Source organism: Sorex fumeus, unplaced genomic scaffold (genome assembly GCF_029834395.1).
Source record: "Sorex fumeus unplaced genomic scaffold, SorFum_2.1 ptg000072l, whole genome shotgun sequence".
In the NCBI taxonomy this organism is placed as follows: Eukaryota; Metazoa; Chordata; class Mammalia; order Eulipotyphla; family Soricidae; genus Sorex; species Sorex fumeus.
In genome coordinates this window covers 44,962,387-44,987,637 of record NW_026606129.1, presented here as the reverse complement: position 1 = coordinate 44,987,637, position 25,251 = coordinate 44,962,387, and the positions used below count along the sequence as shown (strand labels likewise).

General features: G+C 45.5%; 1 protein-coding gene, 1 non-coding gene and 1 pseudogene across 2 annotated transcripts in view; 1 reads left to right on the top strand and 2 right to left on the bottom strand.

Annotated features, from left to right (window-relative positions):
* The window catches only part of GASK1A (golgi associated kinase 1A), a 67,208-nt gene extending 55,533 nt beyond the window's left edge, over positions 1–11,675 (bottom strand). The window contains exons 1-2 of the mRNA XM_056129352.1: positions 11,624–11,675; positions 9,409–9,506 (exon numbers count right to left, since the gene is read on the bottom strand). Coding sequence (XP_055985327.1) covers positions 9,409–9,506; positions 11,624–11,675 — 150 coding nt within the window. The remainder of the gene's footprint in view (positions 1–9,408; positions 9,507–11,623) is intronic.
* LOC130037988 (small nucleolar RNA U13) lies at positions 2,598–2,697 on the top strand. The gene has a single exon (XR_008794557.1). It is a non-coding gene; the product is annotated as a small nucleolar RNA U13 (small nucleolar RNA).
* Positions 11,676–14,688: 3,013 nt separating the features above from the next.
* LOC130037511 (5-beta-cholestane-3-alpha,7-alpha-diol 12-alpha-hydroxylase-like) lies at positions 14,689–19,558 on the bottom strand (annotated as a pseudogene).
* Between the last annotated feature and the right edge of the window lie 5,693 nt (positions 19,559–25,251).

Below are 25,251 nucleotides of genomic sequence, written 5' to 3'. Positions count from 1 at the left end.
ATATATGCACATATATATACACATTTATATGTGTATTTATATATAAATGTATGTATACATTCACACATATACATATATATTCCCTCTTGGAATTTTCATGAGCATTGGCATCTTTGGGGGAAGAAAAGAACAATAAAAATCTTTCAACTTATAAGTGTTTACCTATCACATCCCATACTGAGTATGGACTTCTGTCCATATACCTACTTGCATGTCTCCTTCTCTAAGATGCTGGACCTCAAGGTATTTTCTGCATCATGACCTGTGTACTCTGTTGTGTTTATTCCCCTCCATAATGCAGTTGTAGGTGTCCTTCTACCTGGCATTGACTAAGCCAAGGGACTGAAGAGAGAGGGGTTTAGGTGCTTGCCTCGCATACAGTGACCCTGGTTCGATCCCTTGAAGAGAAGAGAAGTGACCCACAAGCACAAAGCCAGGAATAACCCCTGAGCAAGGCTGGATGTGGCCCGTGAATTAAAATAGAAATAATAATAATAATAAGATAAGTCAAAATAATTAAGCCTTCTTTTTTGTTATGTTGAGTCACATTGTCCCTCAAGGAAGGTACCTCATGCTTTGACCTCTAACATATTACAAAGGGAGTTACAGGGAGGGGACTTCATCTTGCACATCTCACAGATGAAGAAAGAGAATGTGGCACCATGAAGATAATCAAGGTCTGGGTTTGAAATGGAGCCTCCCCACTTTGGGGTGGACAGATTAAGACAACCAGTATCATGTTCCTTGCCTCTAAAATGAGAAAACCTACCCCATGAAGTTTATTAGAAAGTTTGAATAGGCACTGGAAAAGGCCTTATATCTGAGAGGGGCTCATTAGGTGGTAGCTCTCCATTTCTTCCTGGCCTTGCTCGCAGAGCCTTCCCTCCAATGCAGGCTCTGACAACCCCTTCCAGTATCCACGCAGCAATCTAGAGAATCAACGAAGAGCCACAACATGCTTCCTGAGGGCAATCACCTTTGTCAAGGGCTGGAGACACTGTTCAGTTCATTCAAGACCCCAGATTACTTCTGAGGACTCACAGGAATGGATATCCGAAATAACTCTCACCAGTTGACATACAGAAATTCTCTCAGAAAGAATGAAAGTAGGAAATCACCTCAGTTTCAGGGCACTTAGGTAAGATTTAGTTCCTCTGGGCTAGTCCCAGAATGAAAAGTATAAGAGAAATATCATAAGTAAGGAGAGTTTGGTACTACTAGAGAGAGTACACGAGTTAAGGCAAATGTCTTGCATGCAGCTGACCATGGTTGGTCCCCACACACCCTGGAGACCCACCGAGCACCCCATCCTTGATTTCATGCATTTGACTTGCTGCCTGAGTTGACTGAGAATCACCAGTAAGGCCCCCCAGTTTCCCTGAACTCCATTTAGGAAGCCACCCTCTCCCAAGAATATATAAAATGAGGGGATAAAGAAGTAAATAGCATCACCTTGTGGCCAGTAGTCCACATGGCAACTGTTCAATAATGGGAATTTTCTTAGCCACTACAGAATGTCCTGGCAGGATGGAGAGAACTAAAACATAAACAGGGAGGTAATTACATTAGATCCACAATATCTTAAACACCCCCCAAAAATATCTGTGTCTAGGTGACATCCTTGACTTTAGTGCCTCACTTACAGGTTCTGCTTCAAGAACCTCGACATAGGCTTTGATCTGGCAAACCCCACCCCATTCCTTTTCACTGCTAGTTGGTCAACATTGGATTCATGCAACTGTATTTCTCATCAGAGTCTTGCACTTCCACCATACGTGGCTCTCTTCTTGTGAGTTTCCCTGCACAATATATCATGACCATAATTATTCACAGATCCATACATCATGATGTTTGGCACAGATCTAAATACGCATTTTTGAATAAACAGAGGTTGAAATGATTAAGCTGTCCAGTATATAGTGTAACCTCTGAGTTCATAAATCATTCCACTTTCTTATTGAGGTATAATTGACATGCAATATATTTATTTCAGGTGTGCAACATTTTATTTAACATTGATAATATTGTTAAATAGTCCCAATAAGTCTAGCTAATATCCATCAGCATACTTACTGCAAATTTTCATGAGAAATTGGCAGCAGGTATGCTGAGATGAGGAATTTTAAGATACAACTATAATAAAGTTTGAAGATACAGATAAAGCAGTGTACATAGGAGAAATTACTTTATAAATTCACATATTTTTTTAAAAAACCCTTAAGATGTTATAAAAAGATAAGCACCAGCCCAAGTGCAAAAAAAGCAAGGCTGAAGTGATAGCACAGTATAAGCTTGTTTGTCTTGCATGTAACCAACCTAGGTTTGGTTCCCCAGCACTCCATATGGTTTCCTGAACATAGTAAGGTGTATGGCCCCACCACAAAAAAGTAATACAAAGGGTGAAAGGGAAAAAAATATTATAATAAATGAGCTGCCAAGCTGGGAGTGATTTCTGATAACATTTATTCCTCTGAGTTCTACTAGGAGTGATCCCTGAGCACAGAACCTAGAATAAGTCCTAATATTAATAAAACATAAATAAAATATACAATAGAAAGTTAGTCTTGGAAAGGCCTAATAAAATTATTAAACCACTGATCCTCGTGTGATTCATAAGCATAACTGGGTGTTCACATGCTGTGTGAAATGGACCTCCCTCAAATCTTACTATGAGGTCAGTGCATTATTCCTCTGATCTGAAAATCAATTCTTAAGGGCCAGAAAGATTTTACAGGGTATCAGACACTTTCCCTGCACGTGGCAGATTTCAGCTAAATCCCACCCAATTCTTGTGGTCCCTGAAGCACCACGAAGAGTGATCCCCAAGCACAAAGCCAAGAGTAAGCCCTGAACTCCACTGGGCTCAATTGCCCCAATTGGCCCCAACCAAAGAGTCATAATTCCTGTGTGTGATGGTGTGTCTTTATGATATATTTTTATCTTTTGGTCTGCAGGTTTCTGAGCAAACAAGCAATAAGTCTGAACAAGTTTAATGTATAATGCAGTACAGTAAAAAATAGTTTAAATTAACAACGTTGTATTATGCTGTGCTCCATTCCTGGGCCTTAACAGATGCTGCATTGTCTCCTCTAGTTGACATTCTATGGCAACTCTATGTGGGGTGAGTCCATTGGTACTGGTTTCCAATAACATGTGCTGACATCATGTTTCTATGTCAAACACTGGTAATTCTTGCAATATTTCAAATATTTTCACTGTTCTACTATCTATTAGGGTGACCTGTGATGGGGGAGCTTTGCTAGTATTACTGTCATTGGGCATTGCTTGCCATGCTCATAGGAACAGCATCTTTTAGAATGATGCATATGTCTGGTTGTTCCAACAAGTGATCCCTTAACTATTGGTGATTCCATAAAACTTTCTTTTCTTTTGGCTTTTACTTTAACTTGGTGACCCAGCGATGACGGCCATCCTTTCTCCGATAGTATTTAAGAATCCACCTATGCAAGGTATTCACAAGAAAGTTTCAGTTTTCATCCTGAATCTTCTCATCTTCCTTTGAGTTTTCTCACCAAAGGAAACGAATTGATTTAAGACAGCTGACCATGGCCCTGATCTTTAGGGAACACATTCACAGTTCACATCTATTTTCCCAGTGGCCGTATTCATAGCCACATCACAGAAGAATTCCTAATCTGGTTGATAACGTACAGGCAGTTTCCATGGAGACCCTCGAGTTAGTATAGTCTAAGGAGTGTCAATGGACACCTGATGTCATTCATTCTCAACCCCCCAAACCCCAGCTCTTCAGTGCCAGGCTTAAAACTCCAGCACTGGATGGAGAGCAGGAACCAGAGAGATGCCGGCTATGGCAGATTCCAAGTGCAATGCTCCTACTCAGTGATCTTACACCAATAAAACCTGACCCCCATTTCTTGGAACTTGATCCCAGGTCACCTTCACTTAACAAAGCTACAGGGAACATGCAGGAACTGGACATGCAGGGGGCATCCCAGGACACCCCAGCACTGTCCACAGCATGGCATCCCTTAGGCCACCGCCAGGTCCTCACAGCTCAGAATCCTTCTTGGGGTCTCCTGCGGGCAGCAAGCCTGAGAACCTCACTGCCTCCCCTTGCCATGTCTCACAGAGAACCTGTGTCCCATCTAAACATCACCTGTGGGCAGCAAGATGTGCAGAACCACCAGCCCCTTATCACTCTACTCAGGGCGTGTCCAAGCAATGAAATGCACAATCAGGCCCAAATTAACTCCTTGACTCTCCCCAGTAAATTCTTTCTAATAACTGAGTTTTCATCTGCTGTATTGTGAGTGTGGGGTTTGAGTTACTAGGGATTTGAGCTTAGAGAAAAGAGTTTGTCCAGATCTTACAAAAACATCAGTTCCTGGGAGCCCATTTAAAAAGGAGAAATCATGTGCCACACAGTTCTCCTATGAGGAGTTTGAGGTCTCTTTCTGTTCTTGAAAATGCAGAGCAACCCAACCTTCCCCTCACTGAATATTTTACAGCCTTCAGAGAAGTAGGGGGCTTCTGAAGGAAATCAAGGACAGGTTATTCCCCAGAAAATCAAACATAAAGAATGAGTGACCTCATTCTCAATATTCTGAGGTCAGTGATCAGAGGATACCACAGGGGGTAAAGCCTGGATGTGGGACTATTAGGAGGCAAGAACTGTTTGCAAGGGGCAGGGAGAGGGGTTCATGATCTGAATGGGTGGTGATGCTGAGGAGGTTGGAGTAGTGGACCCTGACACTCTGGGGTAGGGGACACTAACCATTTTGGTTGTTGGGGATTTGAACTAGTTGGAGCAGAACCAAGGTTCAGCAGTGCTGCTGCGTCGTGAGCTAGGAAATGTCCTTTAAACTTGCCACTCAAATCGTCGCACTGGAAAAGGCTTCTTAGCAAGAGATTTTTTTGCCCAAGTTGGTCCTCAGGCTGCCCATGGAGGGTGGCAGTGTGACCTCACTTCAGGACAGAAGTGCTTAGGTGGTGAGGTGAGCAGGAGGAGAGGTTAGCAGACAGTCACATGGCCCCAGGGTAAACTCACGTAGAGGAAAGGGCAAGATTCTCAGGGGTGTGAGGGACAATGAGAAAACCATGGAGGGGGAAAGAAGGATCTTGTGGCTGGACCAAGGTTTATTACCTGTCTCCACCCTGTCCCCATCTCTCATGCCCATAGTCGCTCGGGCACCACTACGCTGATGCTCTGGGAACTCTGCACCGCATCCCGCTGCCCTTTGTGGTGGTGTGCGCGCCAGACTAGACCTGCGGGGCTGTGTCAGATTGGCCTCTCCTCTTTGTTTAAGTTTATCATGTTGCCTTGTTTATATTCACATTTGACAACAACATAAAATACCCAACCTTGAGTATGTCCAGTTCAACTATCCGAGGGGAGGTGCCACCTGAGATATGCAGAGACATACTGGAGCCGGAGAAGATTTGCCCAGAACATCTGCACCTCAAACCGGAGATTGGATTTCAGATAGTTGGTCGACCAATATAGACGCCCCCATCAATGATTCTGGCTAAGATAGCATGAATACCAACTTTTGTTTTTATGATGATTATTATTCTAACAAATCATGAAAGAGCTTGATTAACAACAGGGCCTGCAGATTAGTAAATGGTCAAGTCCTGTCTCCAATAAAATCATCTTACAAATGCTTACAATTAAAAGAGAAGTTTTGAGAGAAGTCACTGGGTCTCAAAAATTAGTGAATTTTCTAAAAAATGCCTGAAGCTAATTTTTCTGAATACATGGGGGGGGGGGCTAAAACAAGAAAGCACGCCCAAAATACAAGTTCACATCAGCCCTCTATCACTGCCACACTTTGTCTACTAGGCCATAGGTATACCACCAACCTCAATATCTGAAGCTTAGGGTGGTAGGAAGAACGGAAGTTCTGTGGGCACCCGAGAAGAGCAAGAACTGGGCACTAGGATGCCTGCCTTGGTGGAGCTGTGGAGGACACTCACCTTCACGTGGACAGATCAGCAGAGTCCCACTTGCCATACCTGGTGCTCTCTGGTCTTGCTCTCTGGTCAGCCACTACCCCTCCAGGGCTCATTCTTGTGACAGCTCCTGCCCTCTGCAATGTTCCAGTGATGTCTTACTTGTCCACCTCACCCCATAACTTTTCAGCTTCATTTTTCAACTCCCGACCACTTCATTTACTTACTCCTTATTTATCCACCAAGCTCCCTCATCCCCTTTTCCTTTTTTTCTCCAATGTCATCCAAGGATTCCTCTTCTTCTCTGGAGAAATCCCATCTTTTCATTTTCCCAGAAATGCTCTCTTCCAAGGGACTGGGTTAAGTTTGTATTAAGTCTCCAGTGCAGCCTACTGGTTCCACACCACTTCCAGGTTCAGGAAATAATTGACCCAGAAATGAAGAACGCGTCCAGGACACTAACATATGACTCAATTAAATGGAATTTACCTCTCTTCATTCCATTCTTCCTCTGCTGCTGCTCCAAATTTCCTTCATTTTCCTTCAATTGAGACCAACTCCCCCTTGTGCTCAGCAAAGGTACTACATTGCTATTCATGGGCAGAGCTAGAAACACTGAACAGATCCCAACCAACTTTTCACCAAAAAGTCCCTCAAAACCCCTTCTGCCACTGCCAGAGTGTATGACGGTCCTGTGGCCAAACTGAAGTGCTGTTTGTGTTGTGTGTCTGGCTGTCTGTCCTATCTGTATCTCTGACTCGGACTTTGGGGAAACTTTTTTTCATCTAAAAAATGTCAAAACTGGGGGTATGATGCCACCAGCAGGTCATCCTGTACCTGTGGGGCGAGTGCATCAGCCTCCTGATGGTGTCTTCAGACTTCAGATACCTCAAAATTGCTGCTGTGCCTTTGGCCAGACCCCAACAACTTGGGGCCAAGTTTACCAAGAAATTAAATGGCCAAAAGTTAGGTATGTGGGAGACACACCCACAAACCACCTCCAGCTCAGCTATATAAGCTCATTTATTGCCCTTATTTCAGAGACCCATAAACCTCAAAAGAGATCAAAATATGCAGTTAGGGCCTGTAGCGCAGAGGTAGGCAGGAACCTGTGCCACGCTCAGGGCTACTCCCCATGTGCTCAGGCTGAGCCTCATGCATGAATGGAGTCCTATGGAACCCAGGCAATGTGGAACTTTGTGACCTTGGACTCTGGGCTCAACAGGACCAGGAGTGGAGATCCTCTGCCCGCTTCCCCCATCCTCCAGTGACCCAGGGGTCACGCCCATAAGCCACCTCCTGCCTGCGCCAGATAATCCTGTCATCCATCAGCCACCATCCAGATCACATTGCTGCTTCACCCTAAAGGGAGCATAAAATGAGACCCCCATAACCATGCCACTGGACTCCGTGCCAGGCTGCTTCACATGGGGCGCCCTAGAGGGGGGCATGTGAGAGCCCTCCCTGCTCCAAGGGACCCAGCAGCCAAAGACTTCCACAACCCAAATGTTGCCATGCTCAATGCCACTCCCCACTCGCTTGGGCAGAGCCTCACATATGAATAAACATTTGATGGGGTTCAGATAGTAGGCAACAAATCATAGAGAGAAATATATATATGCATATATGCATATTTTCAGATATGTATACTAAAGCTCACACCACCCAAACTTTAACAACATATTAGTGATATCTTATAGAATGTCTTAATGGCTCCTGCCAAAATAGAACAATCTTCACGCTGTTTCCTATATGAAAACTTTTTTGTAAGCATATTCAGCAGTTCTTCATAACAGACAATACAAAATGTATTACTTTGGTTGTGTTTTGTGACAGGGACTGGGGTTTGGGATGGAAACATCCCAAATTTGGTTGAGGGAAGGTGTAATGGTGGTGGAGCGTTTGAATATTGAGTGTAATCAAACATTATGAACTCACTTAATCACTTAACTTCCCGTTAGTCGTCGGTTTGCTCGAGCGGACACCAGTAACGTCTCCATTTGTCCCTGTCGCGTGCTAGTGTAGCCTAATGGCATCTGTTCGCTCCAGGAACATGAAGGGCCTCAAACCGATCGTTCATGATCTTCACGAAGAAGTCTGACCATCTGGTAGGTGGGCGGCCACGCGGTCTTTTGACATCCCGTGGAATCCAGTCGGTAACAACTCTAGTCCAGCGGTCATCTTTAAATCTCATTACGTGACCAGCCCATCTGATTTTCGACACCTTGGCAAATGAGACAGCGTCCCTGATTCTTGATCGTCGACGGATGTCAGAACTCCGGATTCTTTCTCTCATTTGAGTGAAACGTGATATTCCAAGCATAGCTCTTTCTATTCTTCTTTGGGAGACCTGAATAGCGTTCTCATCTTGTTTACATAGGGCCCAGGTCTCTGAGGCATATGTTAATGCAGGAAGAACAGTGGAATCAAAGAGATGTGCCAGGAGCCGGAGGTTCTTCCTCCTCTTAGCTATTTCTTCGACGTTCTTGAAGGCGTTCCAAGCCGCTCTCTTCCTCCTGCGCAGCTCGGGTGCCAGGTCATTTGTCATGTTGACCTCTCGACCTAGGTACACATAGCTGTTGCATTCGGAGATGGTCATTCCGTTGAGAGCGAATGGGGCGTCAGGAACGAGGCTGTTTCTCATAAACATTGTCTTCGTAAGATTCAGCTGTAGTCCTACCTTTCCACACTCACGGTCAAAGTCAGCCAGCATTTGTGCCGCTTGACTGATGTTTGGTGTTATTAAAACAATGTCATCAGCAAAGCGGAGGTGGTGTAGTTGCCGACCATCTATCTTCACTCCCATTCCTTCCCATTCCAGTCGTCGCGTGATGTTCTCGAGGGTGGCACTGAAGAGTTTCGGTGAAATGGTATCACCCTGCCTCACCCCTCTCTTGACATCAACGATCACTTCTTTGTAGAATGGTGAGATCCTGGTAGTGAATCCGCAATACAGCTCACGGAGGATCCTGATGTATTGGGCTTGAATGCCCTGATTGGCTAGGACTTCAATGACCGCTTCCGTCTCAACAGAATCAAAGGCCTTCTTTAAATCAATGAACGTTAAACAGAGCAGCATCTTGAACTCCCAAGAAACCTCAATGAGCTTGGTTATCGTGTGGATATGGTCGATGGTGCTGAATCCTTTGCGGAACCCGGCTTGCTCGCATGGTTGTCCTTCATCTAGTGTTCTGCCAATCCTATTTAGGATGACTCGAGTGAACAACTTGTAGATGACAGACAATAGGCAGATCGGGCGATAGTTGCCAATGTCATGGATTTAAATTTAAAAAATTTTTAAAAAATAATGTGGAGTTTATGCCCAATTCAATCAGCTTAATCAATGGCTGAATAAATAGCAGTACTCCTACATTATTAAAAAAAAGAAATATCAAAACTGAACCCTTTATAATTTTCCCTGGGTTTGCACAAGGGACTGAATTAAATCCAAGTCCATCCTTCACCATACCCCACCTGGAACTGCATGCTGCATGCTTTCTGCAAGAGCTCCAGGAAGAATTCTGTGGTGGGAAAGAGCAAGGTTTTATCCTTCTGTTCCTGCACAATCAAACCTGAGTAAAAAGAAGAGGGACATGAGATCACCGGGAAGTCCCAGATGGGGTAGGTGCCACATCCCGCCTTCTCCAGATGGAACCCCGGTGACCATGAGCCTCTACAAGCATAGCTCGGGCATGCGGGAACCAGAACTTTTACTCCAAACTGCCGGGACTGCCCCGGTTCCCAGGTAACCTCTGATTCTGGAAGTCACGCCCACAACCCGCCCCCCCCCCCCCCCAGTGCCATCTTTACAGCACACAGCAACAGAAGAAAGGCCGCTGGGAGGCTCCAGCTCCCGGAGAATGCTCCAGGTTCCAAACAAAGCCGAGATCACCGGGAAGTCCCAGATGGGGTAGGTGCCGCATCCCGCCTCCTCCAGATGGAACCCCAGTGACCATGAGCCTCTACAAGCATAGCTCGGGCATGTGGGAACCAGGACTTTTACTCCAAACTGCGTGGCCACTTACGCGGCTGCGCGACATCTCCTTATATACAAAGTGATCAATGGAAAGTAAATCATCCAACATTTCTCCCTGAAAATCAGGCTTAGCTCTTTTACAAACCACAACACCCAATAGGAGAGAGAACAAAAGGGAATGTTCTGCCACAGAGGCAGGGTGGGATGGGGGGAATGGGGGTGGGGGGGATACTGGGATCTATGGTGGTGGGAAATAGTCAATGGTGGAGGGATGGGTATTCTAAATAAATAAATAAACAAACAAACAAATAAAAAAGAAGAGGGGCTGGTAGAAATAGGGATCAAATGTGCCACATTTCACCCTGTGGCTCTTCTTCTCTCTCTCTCTCTCTCTCATTTTTTGTTGATTGGCTGGCTTGAATCTTTTCAGCATTCTCACCTTTGTGCTTTCCACATTCAGCATCAAAACCACAGCTGCTAGGCACTTGCAACAGGTAAAGATTGGAGGGGTAGAGGGAACAGTTCTAACTGCTGGGTTTTCTTCTTTGAATACCCTGTCAAGAATAATTCTGGCTAGAGCAATAGTTCAGCAGATAGGGCATTTGCCTTGTACACGAACTACCTGGGTTCAATTCTCAGTATCCCATATGGTCGCCTGAGCATCACCAGAAGTAATTCCTGAGTGCAGAGCCTTGAGCATCACTGGGTATGACCCAAAAAAGCCAGGGGAAAAAAAGAATAATTCCTGTGAGAAAGAAGAGGAGGCCAATGAGTAAAGACTCAGGAAAACTGATTCTAGATTCTAAAATCTAATACACTGCTCCTGAGACTGGATTTAGTAATAGTTGGATTCATACTCGCAGTCTTACAGATGTCATATTTGAATGCATGTAAGCCACAAAATTAGATAAAATAGGAATATGATTCATGAAAAACTTGGTAAAGTTTTGGGAATATTACACCATATATTTAACACACTCAAAGAAGTGTGACTGGTGACTTTTATGGTCTAATTGTTCATGGCATTGCAATAAAGAGAAGGGTTTTTTTTTTTTTTACATTGAGGTAAATACATGAAGAACAAAGATAGCAGGGAGCAAGGGATCAGAGACTGAAAAACTCTAAACAATAGAACAATCATTCTCTTACCCCTGAGTCTGATTCTGAAGCAGCAATTTTACGTCTTTCCAATGTAACCTATGCATATGTAAGTGCATATCTACACAGCACCCCTATTTTATTTCTTTTTTAAATTGAATCACCGTGAGATACAATTACAAAACTTTCATGTTTGAGTTTCAGTCATACAATGATCGAACACCCATCCCTTGACCAGTGCATTCTCCACCACCAATTTCCCCAGTATACACCCCCCCCTTTGCAACCCTCCCCCTGCTTCCATGGCAGACAATTTTCCTCATTCTCTCTCTCTCTCTCTCTCTCTCTCTCTCTCTCTCTCTCTCTCTCTCTCTCTCTCTCCATTTGGGCATTATGGTTTGCAGTACAGATACTGAGAGGTTATCATGTTTGGTCCTTTATCTACTCTCAGCATAGGATGTATTCTCATTATGTATCTTTTTCCATCTTCCACTTCCCTTTCATTCCCTGGGTTCCGGTGCCTTAGATTCTCTCTGCACACTTCCACCCACCTCCCAACATTGTGTTGGCAGCTTCCTGGTGGGTACCCTTTTATTTTTTTAGACACCCACTTACCTTTGTCTTGTGAAGGAGCCCCACTTGCTCTGGATAACCATTCATTGGTCATTTTGCCCCCTGCTTTGGGCGGAGGTTGGATAGAGCAGGGCACTTGGGTCATTTCTGGACTGTGTTTCTGAGGACAGTGCTACATTTCAGCATGAGCACGTGCTCCAGGCTGAGTGGGAGTCTGCTTGAACAAAGTCATGAAACCAAAGCTAAGAGACTATGAGACCTGAGCTGTTCCTTCGATAGCCTGAACTTCACATGTTGCCGTCATGGCCCAGCGAATGAGTCAGGTCTGGGCACCAGGTTAGATTCCAGAATCTAGGAAGAACGAAGCTCCTTCCAATCCTGAACTTGACAGCTACACAACTTAATAAAATCCTTTCCTCTGTGAAGTAGGAGTGTTTTGTTATGAAGTCTAAGGAATCCTGATGGGAGGCTCTGTCTTGAGGAGGTGGGTGCTGATGCATGCAGGGCTCAGTCCTCCTCCCTGGTGCACTGACAGGGCAGCTATAAAGCCCTGCCACGGGGAACTCTGGGCCAGAGCTCACTCTGACATCTCTGTTCCCTCACCTCACAGAATCACTTAGCAAAAATCTGCCCTGGTCTCACTTCCTGACTGACAGGACTGGTCTGTCAGTCCTGCTCAATCAAGCACAGAATATGGCAGACAGCAGCATGTGGATGGAAACTTTGGTGGGTGGGATGGAGGGTGGGAGAACCCACACTGGGTGCATGGAAGCCCCAGGAGAGTTGGGTCTTGCCATGTGAAACCCTACATCCCCGTGCTTCAGTGAGTGTAGCCAATGAGGTAGGTGTTCACTTAGGGATGTGTGGTGTGTTTCTAAAGCAGTGTTGATCAGGGTCTCACATACACAAGGCATGTGTGCTCCTACTGAGACACACTCCCAATTCATGTATTTTATGTTGTTTTAATTTTTTTTGTTTTTTGGTTTTTTTTTTGTACACCCAGCAGTTCTCAGGGATTACTCCTGGCTCTGTGCTCAAGGATTACCCCTAGCAGTGTTTGGAGGACTATATGGGGTATCAGGGATCAAATATAAGTCATCCATGTGACCTACCAACTGTACTATCTCTCCGGCCCCACATATTTTATAAGAGTTTAGTGACTGGCTGAGTGGGTAGAGAATCATGCAGGTGGTCAGTGTTTTTTCCACTCTCTCTCTCCTCCTCCAGAGCATCAGAGAGTCGAGTCACAGCATTCACCAGCATCAGGGCAGTCCCTGAAGTTTCCTGAAATCCTCTTAGTATCTCTTGTCTCTGTGCCTTCTCACTCCCCACCCCTACCCCTACCAAGGCCAAAGTCTTCCTAATCTCAGGAGTTCCCTTGAACCCCTGGGAAATGAAGCTCTGGCATTAAAGATGCCCACTGCAGGATGTGTGAGTGTGTGGTGGGGGTGGTAGTGGATGAGTTGGGGGGCCACGTAGAGTTGCATTTTGGAGTTCCTGAAATTGTACCTGACACAGGTCCTCAGTCCTGCCTATGTAAGATACAACTTGAACAGTCAACAGGGTCGTGGTTGCTCAGCAAAGAGCTCCCTGTTACCAGCCCCGACAGCGTGAGTGATGTCCACAGCATGTGTTTGTGCTGCTGTGCGGGTTGTGCAGAGGTCATGAGCTCTGTGGGTGGGGTGTTGCTGTGGCCATGTGGTCTGGGCATGTAAAAACACCTTTGGGTTTTCTATGTTGTTTTCTCAAGTGGTCTGGGTGTGAATATGTGTTCGAGAAAACAGGGAGATAAGAAATGCCCTGAAACTGCCCAAAGGAGAGAAGGGCTGGCTATAGGTGACCCACTGGTCCCTCTCACTATCATACATGTCCTGTACAGCCGCTCCCCCCCTCTCAGCACTGGTAACAAGACGACACACTGGCACTGGTCAGAGGCCCAGCCTGTGCTGCCCCTCACAGGTGCCATCTGGACAGAGCCCTTTGCACTCACCTTCACTTTCCAGCCTGGAACCTGTCTCCCCTGCTATTCCCTGTCTGTACTGTCCTACCCACCAGTGTCCCAGGAAAATTTCTAGTTTCTCTTGTTCTTAGGCTAGAGGCCAGAGGGGTAGTTCCCTGGGCTGGGCTGGGGAGGAAGGCAGGATGACTCTGTCTGGGAGCAAAACTGTCCTCACTCCAACTGAGAAGCTTCATGGGAGCCTTCTCAGCAGTTACCACCCATGCTGAAGTTTCTGTTTTTTCCCAGGTGTCCCCCTCCCACCCCTGGTGTGCTCCCTCTGACTGTTCTTGAATATAAGCTAGTCCCAGAAAGTGGCTCTTCTCTAGTGTCCTAAGAAGCAAAGGGCTGAGAGGATGAAATGAAAAACAACCTGCTATCCACTGCCCCAGCTCCTGCTGGAGCCCACCCACAAGGCAGCCCCAAGGACAGCAGCCTCCTACCTTTGCCCAGACCGTCAGTGTGTTTGGAACCCGATTGTTTCCATTGCACATGATGGAGAGCTGAATAAGGCCCAGATGGAAGGGTGGGGGAGAAAGGAAGAAATGACTTGAGACAAGTTAGCAGAGTGGAAATCAGGTTTCTGCATTTTAATCCACACTTAGAAAACAGGACCCCATCAGTGACGGAATAAGAAACCTAAGCCCTAGGAAAACCGAACATAAACAACACATGACAGGTCATCTGTGAGACCTACCAAGCAGAAGGTATCCGGATGAAGGCCACTTCAAGCCAGAGGATGGGAGGGCCAAGATTCTAGAAGGTTCTCAGGACTAGAAAACAAGATAAGGCAGTGAAAACAAGAAATGGTACTTTCTGACTAATTCAATTAGAGGAAGCTAGCAAAGTCAAATGCCTGGCTGAACATTTGGGAACGAACATTTGCAAAACTGAAATGTGAAGTGGCATGGAGTTGCTGAGCCTGAGAGGCAGCCAGGCACTTCCGGAAAATGCTTTTTTGGCCATCCCAGCAGCAGGAGGTGGGATGGGGGGCTGTCCCCAGAGATCCAGATGAACAGTGGTTAGTGGGAGTCTGGGGCTTCAGAGAGTTAAGAGACACGGCAACCCCAAAGGAGCCGTGCAGGTCAGGTGTTCGGCCATGTGGTCAAGCTTACAGGATGGGCCGCCACCGGTAGCGGAAGCGTACATCATGACTGGGATGGGTGGTTCCAAAGTCCATGCGGTGGGGGTCTATGGGAGGCACAGGTGCATTCGGGTCCAGCAGCTCCAGGTCAAAATGCACAACCATCATGAGGACAAAGAGTTTTATCTCCCTGAGGGCAAAGAACCTGCCAGGGCACATGGACACGCCTGCACCCCATGGCATGGTGTAGTGGTGGATCTTCTTGCCGTCCTTGTAGAAGTCTGTTTTGCGGGTGCCGTTGGGATTGAGGAAACGATCATACTTGAAGGTACCTGGCTCAGGGTGGATCTCAGGGTCCATGTGCACAGAGAGGTAAGGGAAGAGGGTGAGTATGTCTCCCTTGCGGATCAGGAACTCCTGCCCACAGGCCATCTTGAGAGTATAGTCCTCTTCAACTAGCCTGTAGAGGGTGGGAGCAATACCCAGCCGCAGGGACTCTTCCATCACGCTGTCCAGCACAGGGGTGTGCTGCAGGATGCTGACCACCTTGTCAAAGCTTGGCTTACCATCCTGTCTGGCCTCCCGCAGAGCCTGGATGGCCTCTTTCCTCACAGCCTGGAAAGCCTCTGGGTCCTTCAGGAGGAACAAGAGTGTCCAGAATGAGCTAGGCCCCGTGTTCCCCTGAGAGGCCCAGAGCATCATGAAGTTGAATTTGTCCTGCATGTCTGCTATGACATCATGATCCCTGAAGTATGTCCAATATCCAGATACTGGAACCATTTTTCTCCAGGTTGTGCTGTACAGAGAGTGTCTTGTGGAAGAAATGCTGGAGCCGGCGGATCTCCCGCCACTCCTGGGGCCATAACAGAGAGTAAACAAACCTGGGGACCATGCGGTCAAACTTGAGGAACTCCTTAAAGATCTCTTCCTCCTGGAGCTGGTCCTGTTTCTTGTCTTTGGTGTAGCCAAACAGGCTCAGGTAGCCAGCTTTGAACAACACCTTGTAGCAGAAGTCAAAGAGGTCATCCTCGTGCCAACTAGAGTCTGGATTCTGGCCCAGGGGCTCCAGGATAAAAAGGGAGAGTTTGTCCAGCATAACTTCGTTGAGCTCCTCCAAGCTGACCCCCTTGAGATGCTTGACGCTGCTATAGTGCATCATTTGGAAATCTCCCTCCACTGACTGATATCCAAATACCTATAGCGCCAGTTTTTTGGCAAATGCGATGAAGTTTAGATTTTTCCGTTCTCCCTTGAAGATGGGGCCGAAGGAAAAGGGATCCATGACAAAGGTGAAGTATTGGCCCCCCAGCTGCAACGTGAACACGTCCCCATGTTTGGCCCACATGTGCTTCAGGAATTCAAACATATTGTTCCGATAAGCCATGGCATGGCCCAGCCAGGGTACAGGGCCTTTGTCCAGAGGGGGCTCCTGGGGACTGCATTGCCGGAGAAGCTGCAAAAGGCACAAGTACCCAAACACAGCCACCAGCAGGGCTCCCAGCACTGGAGTCCAGAACACCAAGGCTGTGTTCTTACAGTCTGAGCACTAGTCTCTGCCAATGGAGTTTTGTGCACATTTAAATAAAATCAGATGAAAGGCCAGCCCAGTTGACCTTGTCCTGTGACCATAAATTCTGGTAAATAAACAGAGAGAAAGAACGAGAAGAGAGAGAGAGAGATAGTGCCTTGGGGCAAAAGTACTTACCCTGGTTTTATTGATTTTGTTGATGCTTGATTTTGTAGGAGAGCAGGTAGGTGTGGGAGGAGGACCAAAGGGAAGCTTCAGGTTAATTCTTTATTTCACTTGATCACTTGACTCATGAGGACAAAGAGTTTTATCTCGCTGAAGGCAAAGAACCTGCCAGAGCAGGTTCTTTAATCTCCGTTAATCGTCGATTTGCTCGAGCGGATGCCAATAATGTCTCCATTTGTCCCTGTCGCATGCTAGTGTAGCCCAATGGCGTCTGTTCGCTCTAGGAACACGAAGAGCCTCAAACTGATCGTTCATGATCTTGATGAAGAAGTCTGACCATCTGGTAGGTGGACGGCCACGCTGTCTTTTGACATCCCGTGGAATCCAGTCGGTAACAGCTCTAGTCCAGCGGTCGTCTCTAAATCTCATTACGTGATCAGCCCATCTGATTTTTGATGCCTTGGCAAACGAGACAGCGTCCCTGATTCTTGATCGTCGACGGAGGTTGGAACTCCGGATTCTTTCTCTCATTTGAGTGAAACGTGATATTCCAAGCATAGCTCTTTCAATTCCTCTTTGGGAGACCTGAATAGCATTCTCATCCTGTTTACATAGGGCCCAGGTCTCTGAGGCATATGTTAATGCAGGAAGAACAGTGGAATCAAAGAGATGTGCCAGGAGCCGGAGGTTCTTCGTCTTCTTAACTATTTCTTCGACGCTCTTGAAGGTGTTCCAAGCTGCTCTCTACCTCCTGCGAAGCTCGGGTGCCAGGTCATTTGTCATGTTGACCTCTCGATCTAGGTACACAAAGCTGTTGCATTTGGAGAAGGTCGTTCCATTGAGAGCGAATGAGGCATCAGGAACGAGGCTGTTTCTCATAAACATTGTCTTCATAAGATTCAGCTGTAGTCCGACCTTTCCACACTCAAGATCAAAGTTGGTCAGCATTTGTGCCCACTTGGCTAATGTTTGGTGTTATTAAAACAATGTCATCAGCGAAGCGGAGGTGGTGTAGTTGCTGACCATCTATCTTCACTCCCATTCCTTCCCATTCCAGTCATCGCATGATGTTTTCGAGGGTGGCACTGAAGAGTTTCGGTGAAATGGTATCACCCTGCCGAACCCCTCTCTTGACATCAACGATCACTTCTTTGTAGAATGGTGAGATCCTGGTAGTGAATCCGCAATACAGCTCACAGAGGATCCTGATGTATTGGGCTTGAATGCCCTGATTGGCTAGGGCTTCAATGACCGCTTCTGTCTCAACAGAATCAAAGGCCTTCTTTAAATCAATGAACGTTAGACAGAGCTGCATCTTGAACTCCCGAGAAACCTCAAAGAGCTTGGTTATCGTGTGGATATGGTCGGTGGTGCTGAATCCTTTGCGGAACCCGGCTTGCTCGCATGGTTGTCCTTCATCTAGTGTTCTGCCAATCCTATATAGGATGACTTGAGTGAACAACTTGTAGATGACAGACAATAGGCAGATCGGGTGATAGTTGCCAATGTCATGGATGACTCCCTTCTTGTACAGTAGTACAGTCCCGCTGTTTTTCCATTGGGATGGAAACTTGCATTCAGACAGGTAGCATGTGAAAAGCCGAGCCAGCGTATTGATGTGTACCGACGGCAGATTCTTCAGGTGTTCAGGTCTGACCTTGTCTGGGCTGGGTGCTGTTCATTTCTTTACTGACAAAATGGCGTGTCGGATTTCAGAAGGGAGATCATTGGGAACGACATATCCATCCTGTGGAATTTGGTATGTGGGCAGGTGGACATGGCTATTGAAGAGATTTGAGTAGAAGTCATGGATAATCTTCTCCATTGCCGTTCTGGAAGATGTGATGGATCCATCAGGACGTTGGAGGGCAGTCGTCTTGTTCTTGTAGTTGGCGAAGGACAGGTGGGCGTTAGGAATACTTTTCCCGGCTTCTGCCGCATCTACCAGCATTTCTGCCCTTCTCTCTTTGAGGTCTTCCTTGATCGCATCTCTGCACTGCTTTGTGAGCTCGGACGTTCGCTTGCGGTTGCCTGAGGCATGCGCCAAACCACATTGGCAAATAAGCTCAAGAGTTTTCAAAGAAAGGCGTTTTTTTTGTGGCTATCTCTCTCGGCGTTCCTCGCACAATCATGGAGGTTCTGAACCAGTTGATTGTATTCCTCGTCAATGTTGTCAACAATGGCATCTTCCCATGTTGCAGCAATAGTGCCAAAGAGCTCCCAGTTGGTGGTTGTTCCGGGAGTTCTCTTTTTAAACTCTGCAGCCCTTTCTCCCCACTCTGTGAAGTAGAATTTTGCACGAAGGAGATGGTGGTCCGATCCCATTTGGAATTTTGGGACAACAGCGACATCAGTCAGGCAAAACCGTCGATTGAATATGATGTGGTCTATTTCATTGTGGAATCATCCACTGGGAGACTCCCATGTCCAATGTTTAGATTCGGCCTTCTGGAACTGTGAGTTACCATGGATGGTCTTGGTCAACATGATGAACTCAGACAGTCTCTCACCCTGTTCGTTCCATTCTAGGCCATGGGTCCTGATGTGGAGTTCTTCGGCCTATCTTCTCGGTCCTATCTTGGCATTAAAATCACCCACAATGATCTTGTATAAGGTGTGGTCTTCTTTATAGAACTTCTCCAGCTCCATGTAGAATTTCTCAATTTCTTCTTCATCATAATAAGATGTTGGTGCATAGACAATGAAGATAGAAACTGCTGGCAGTGAGCCACATCTATTCAAATGTAAACGTCTGATTCGGGTTGTTAGGCATTCGAATGAATCAATGCTCATGGCCAAGTTTGTGTTGACAAGGACACCGACGCCTCCGACACCTCTTTTATCACATGTTCCGAGGAACAATTCTTCTCCAGTGTAGAAAACGGCATGATGAGATTGGTGCCTTCTTGTCTCGGTGAGACCAATGATCTTGATCTTTCGCACTTGCACCATCAGGTCCTCGATGGATGCATCTGATGCTAGCGTACGTGCATTGAAAGTACAGATGATCATTTTTGTATTCCTTCGTTGTGGCAGCCTAGTTCGGTCTTGAGATTTTATCGGCCTCTCCTTTCTCATCCTTCTCAATGCTTCATATTGAACACTACCTCCACTACTCAGCCGCCGCCACACTCCAGGATGTTTTCCGGACCTGCGCGGCCGCTTTGTGGTCGTGTGACACGTTATAAGACACTAAATACCCATCTTCCGAAATTGCTGTACCATATTTGCTAGGGTTCAAATATGGTAACACCTACAAGGACTATTAGAGGTCGCCCCAAAAGCCTCTATTCCTCTCGGAAAGCCTGGCAAGCTACCAAGAGTATTCTGCCCACACGGCACAGCCTCGCAAGCTATCCATTGTGTATTCAATATGCCAAAACCAGTAATTACAATGGGTCTCATTCCCCCGACCCTGAAGGCTTCACCAATAAGGCAGCATTGAGAATTCTTTATTTATATACTTATATGTTAAGATGCCAATAATAAGTTGACAGAGTTTGCAAATGTTTAAAAAAGTATAAATGGGGGCTGGAGCAATAACACAGCAGATAGAGCTTTAGCCTTGCACGTGGCCGATCCTGGTTCAATTCCCAGCATCCCATATGGTGCTCGGAGCACTGCCAAGAGTAATTCCTGAGTGCATGAGCCAGGAGTAGTCACTGTGCATCACTGGGTGTGACCAAAAAAAAGAAAAAGAAAGTATATATAAATTTTGTCTGTTTTATCTTTTTTTTTCATTTTGGAATAATTTAACTTATTTATGTATTTGTTTATTTATATTGGATGACTGTGAGATACAGTTACAAACTTTCATGATTACGTTTCAGTCATACAATGATCGAACTACCATCCCTCCACCAGTGCACATTTTCCACCACCATTGTTCCCAGTGCCCCTTCAGTCACCCCCACCCCATCAAACTCCCTGCCTTTAAGGCAGGTACTTTCCTTCTTACACTCTCTCTAATTTGGGGCATTATGGTTTGCATTACAGATACTAAAAAGTCATCATTTTGGTCCTTAGTCTACTTTCAGCACACATCTCCCATCCTGAGTGATCCCTCCAAACATCATTTACTTAATGGTCCCTTCTCCAACCCAGCTGCCTTTTCCCCTAGCACGTGGGGACAGCTTTCAAACCACGGTGTGATCCTCGTGGTCCTTATCTCTACTGTTCTTAGGTGTTAGTCTCATTTTATGCTGCTTTGTATTCCACAAATGAGTGCAGTCATTCTATGTCTATCCCTCTCTTTCTGATTAATTCACTTAGCATGATACTCTCCATGTCCGTCCACTTAAATGCAAATTTCATGATTTCATCTCTTCTAACAACTGCATAAAGTTCCATTATGTAGATGTCCAAAGTTTCTTTAACCAGTTATCTGTTTTCGGGAACTCAGGCTTTTTCCAGATTTCGGCTATTGTGGACAGTGCTGCAATAAACATAGAAGTGCAGATGTCATTTCTATTGGTTTTTTTTTTTTTGCATCTCCAGGATGTATTCCCAAGAGCGATATTGCTGAGTCATATGGGACCTCAATTTCTAGTTTTTGGAGGAATGTCCATATTGTTTTTCAAAAAGTCTGGACCAGTCAGCATTCCCACCAACAATGAATGAGAGTCTCTTTCTCCCCGCATCAATGCCAACACTGGTTTTTCTTGTTCTTATTGATGTGTGCCAGTTTCTGTGGTGTAAGATGATACCTTATTGTTGTTTGGATTTGCATCTCCCTGATGTAGTGCTGTAGAGCCTTTTTTCATGCACCTTTTGGACATTTGAATTTCTTTTTTTGAGGAATTTTCTGTTCATTTCTTCTCCCCATTTTTTGGTGGGGTTGGAGGATTTTTTCTTGTAAAGTTTTACCAGTGTCTTGTATATCCTGGATATTAAGCCCTGCTTGATGGGTATTGGGTAAATATTTTTCCCATTCCATGAACTTTCTGTATTTGAGTCACTGTTTCTATTGAGATGCAGACTTCTTAGTTTAATGTAGTCTCATTTGTTTATATTTGTTTGAACTTGCTTGGTCAGTGATGTTTCATCCTTGAAGATGCCTTTAGCTTCAATATCATGGAGGGTTCTGCCTACATTTTTCTCCATGTACCTTATGGATTCAGGTCTGATATTGAGGTCTTTAGTACATTTTGATCTCACTTTTTTATTTGGCAGTAGAGGTCTGAGTTCATTCTTTTGCAGGTAGCTGTCCTGTTTTCTCAGCACCACTTGGTGAAGAGGCTTTCCTTGCTCCACTTCACATTTCTTGCTCCTTTATCAAAGATTTAGTGATCGTATACTTGAGAGGCTGTGTCAGAATATTCAACTCTATTCCATTGGTCTGTGGGTCTGTTTCTATGTCAATACCATGCTGTTTTAATTACTACTGCTTTGTAATACTGTTTGGGATTGGGAAAGATGATGCCACCCATCTTCCTTTTCCCAAGGATAGCTTTGGCTATTTTGGGGGGTTTATTACTTCATATGAATTTCAGGGCTGTTTTGTCTATATCTTTGAAAAATATCATGGGTATCCTGATAGGAACTGCATTGAATCTGTACAATACTTTGGGGAGTATTGCCATTTTGATGATGTTAATCCTCCTGATCCATGAGCAGGGGATGTGTCTCCATTTCCTAGTGTCCTCTTTTATTTCTTAAGTAATGTTTTGTAGTTTTTCTCTATATAGGTCCTTCACCTCTTTAATTCAGCTGATTCCAAGGTACTTGATTTTCTGAGGCAGTATTGTGAATGGAATTTTTTTTTAATATCTGTTGGATCTTTAGTCCACGATTTTTTCCATCAGTTTTTATGACTTTTTCTCCAAATCTTATTGTTAGAATGTTAATTCATTTTTTTGCCTCTTGAGTCACTTTCACAAACTAGCATTTGGGAGCAAATATATTAAGAATGAACAGAGAGTGGTCTGCAAGATAGGATAACTGTTAGGGCACTTGCCTTAACAGCACACGGCTGACCCAGATTTGACCCCCGGCACTGATATGGCCCTGTGAGTCTGTCAGGAGTGACCCCTGAGCTCGGAGCTCAGACTAATTACTGAGCACTGCCACAACTGCCCCCTCAAAATCCCTCCCCCCAAAGGAAAGAATGAATGAGGAATGATATTATTATCTATATTCCAGATATTAGAATCAGAGATCCCAATTAGAGCATTGGGTTTTTCATTTGATTTGGCAGTTGGTGAAATCACCTTTAGCCCATTAAAAGGCTCATCCTCTTCAGCACTTCTGCTGACCCCATTGGACTAATGTTCCTTGAGTGCTTTGGTTGGTACCTAATGGCAAGCACTGTAGCTGCAGTTAGCCATCTTTGGGCTTTTCTTTTTTCATGATGCCAGATTGTACTGTAACCTGCTGTCTGGCATCCTGTGGCTTGGCTCATAAGGATATATTTCTAAGACTTCTCACTCCCTGTCGCTTATTCTTTTATTTTTTAATTTTTTATTAGTGAATCACCGTGGAGTACAAACTTTCAAACTTTCATGCTTGTGTTTCAGTCATACAATGATCCCTCTACCAGTGCCCATTCTCCACCAGCATTCTCCACCACCAATGATCCCAGTATCCCTCCCATGACCCCAACCCATCCCCCCACCCCACCCTGCCTCTGTGGCAAGGCATTCCCTTTTGTTCTCTCTTTCCTTTGGGTGCTGTAGTTTGCACTTGAGGCATTGAGTGGCCATTGTGTTTGATCTATAGTCTACATTCGGCTTGCATCTCCCAACCCGAGCTGGCCTGATGCTTATTCTTGAAGCCACATATCAGAAATCCAAGTTCGTGGATAGAGGGAAGCAGTACGAAGACTACTGCTCCAGTGCTTGCTCAGTCTCCTGGGTCCCCCATCAGCTTTGCGTTCATCTGCTCAGTCTCAGGCCATGTCATTTCTTTTTTTATTATTGAATCACCATGAGGTACAGTTGTAGACTTACAAACTTTCATGCTTGGGTTTCAGTTATACAATGATCGAGTACCCATCCCTTCACCAGTTCCCATTCTCCACCACCAATGAACCCAGTAGCCCTCCCACCCCCTACCCCGTCCCCCTCACCCTGCCCCACCTCTGTGGCAAGGAATTCCCTTTCACTCTCTCTTTTCTATAGGGTGTTGTGGTTTTCAATAGAGGTATTGAGTGGCCATCCTGCTCAGGCTATAGTTTACTTTCAGCACGCATCTTGCATCTCGAGCGAGTCCTTCAAACACCCTTTACTTGGTGTTCCCTTCTCTATCTGAGCTGCCTTTCCCCCCAGCATCTGCTGCCGGATCCCAAGCCATGGAGCAGACTTCCTGGTACTTATCTCAACTATTCTTGGGTGTTTGTCTCCCTTCTGTTACTTTATATTCCCCAGATGAGTGCAGACTTTCTACGTCTGTCCCTCTCTTTCTGACTGTTTTCACTTAGCATGATACTTTCCATGTAGAACCCTTATATACAAATTTCATGATTCCATCTTTTCTAACAGCTGCATAGTATTCCATTGTGTAGATGTACCAAAGTTTCTTTAACCAGTTATCTGTTGTCGGACACTTGGGTTTTTTCCAGATTTTGGCTATTGTGAACAGTGCAGCAATGAACATACAAGTGCAGATGTCATTTTGACTATACTTTTTTGCCTCTCCGGAATATATTCCCAGGAGTGGTATTGCCAGATATATATAGTGGGAGCTCAATTTCTAATTTTTTGAGAATCATCCATACTGTTTTCCAAAAGGGTTGAACCAGTCGGCATTTCCACCAGCAGTGAAGGAGGGTCTCTTTCTCGCCACATCGGCACCAATACTGGTTGTTTTTGTTCTTTTGGATGTGGGCCAGACTCTTTGGTGTGAGATGATATCTCATTGTTGTTTTGATCTGCATCTCCCTAATGATTAGTGCCATGTCATTTCTTAATCCTACCTACATCCCATCCTGACTGCCCTTCGATATTTCCATTCACTCACACAGACATTTTTTCCAAAATTCGCTAGCCCTTTCAGCACAAATTCACAAAGCACTTTTTAAGTGTCCCACCAAGTTCATCCTCATCTTGCTGTGAATCGACAGAAGCACCTTTATCTAGTTTGCCCTTCTCTCCTTCCTCTCATCTTCCACAAGTTATTAAACCTCATTATGTCTCTTTTCCTTCATCTTTGAAATGGAAATAAAAGTAGTGTCTCAGAAGTGCTGTTCTGAGGTGACAGTTCAGGGCAGGTACATACAATGAACTCGGGTTAGTGCTCATTATCTGTCCATCTTAACCCAATGTCCTCCTGTTGCCTCTGCCACTGCCCCTTGGCCCCATGGCCCCACAGATACATCATCATCCTCTTTATACTGTCTTCACCTCTGGTCTCCAAGATGCTTGCTGAGAAGAAGGGCCTCGTTGGAATCATGTCTGCTCTGAGTGGTGTGTTCATGAAGTGCACATGGTCTCCAGCCAGGGGACAATGTCTGTAAGTGCATTCACAGGAGCTGGGTTGATCTAGCCTGAAGGACAGAGACACCAATGCCAGGGATTTAAATCCATGGAAGGGAGAGTTGGCAAGGGGTGTTGATTGCATCCTTAGGAATTCTGTGAGGGAATCGAGCTAAGAAGGTCCATAGCAGCTCCCAGGCTGAGGACCCTTATTCAGAGGCTCAGATTTCAGTTTCTAAGTTCTAGCCTGAGGCCTGGGTATTGCCCAATTGGCTTGCCATATAATTCTCCAGAAAAAGGCTGATGGGGGCAGATTTTTGGCATTATGAAATGTCCAAAGGGGTAGGGAGCTCAAATCAATAACTTTCGTTTTGTACTGAAGACCTAGCCCAGAGTGTAAACATAAACTTTGTCTGACAGTGCTCTGACATGGGGCCAAGGTGAGCTTGCTGCTTACTGATGAGGTGGCTGGGTAGGTTCCCGGCA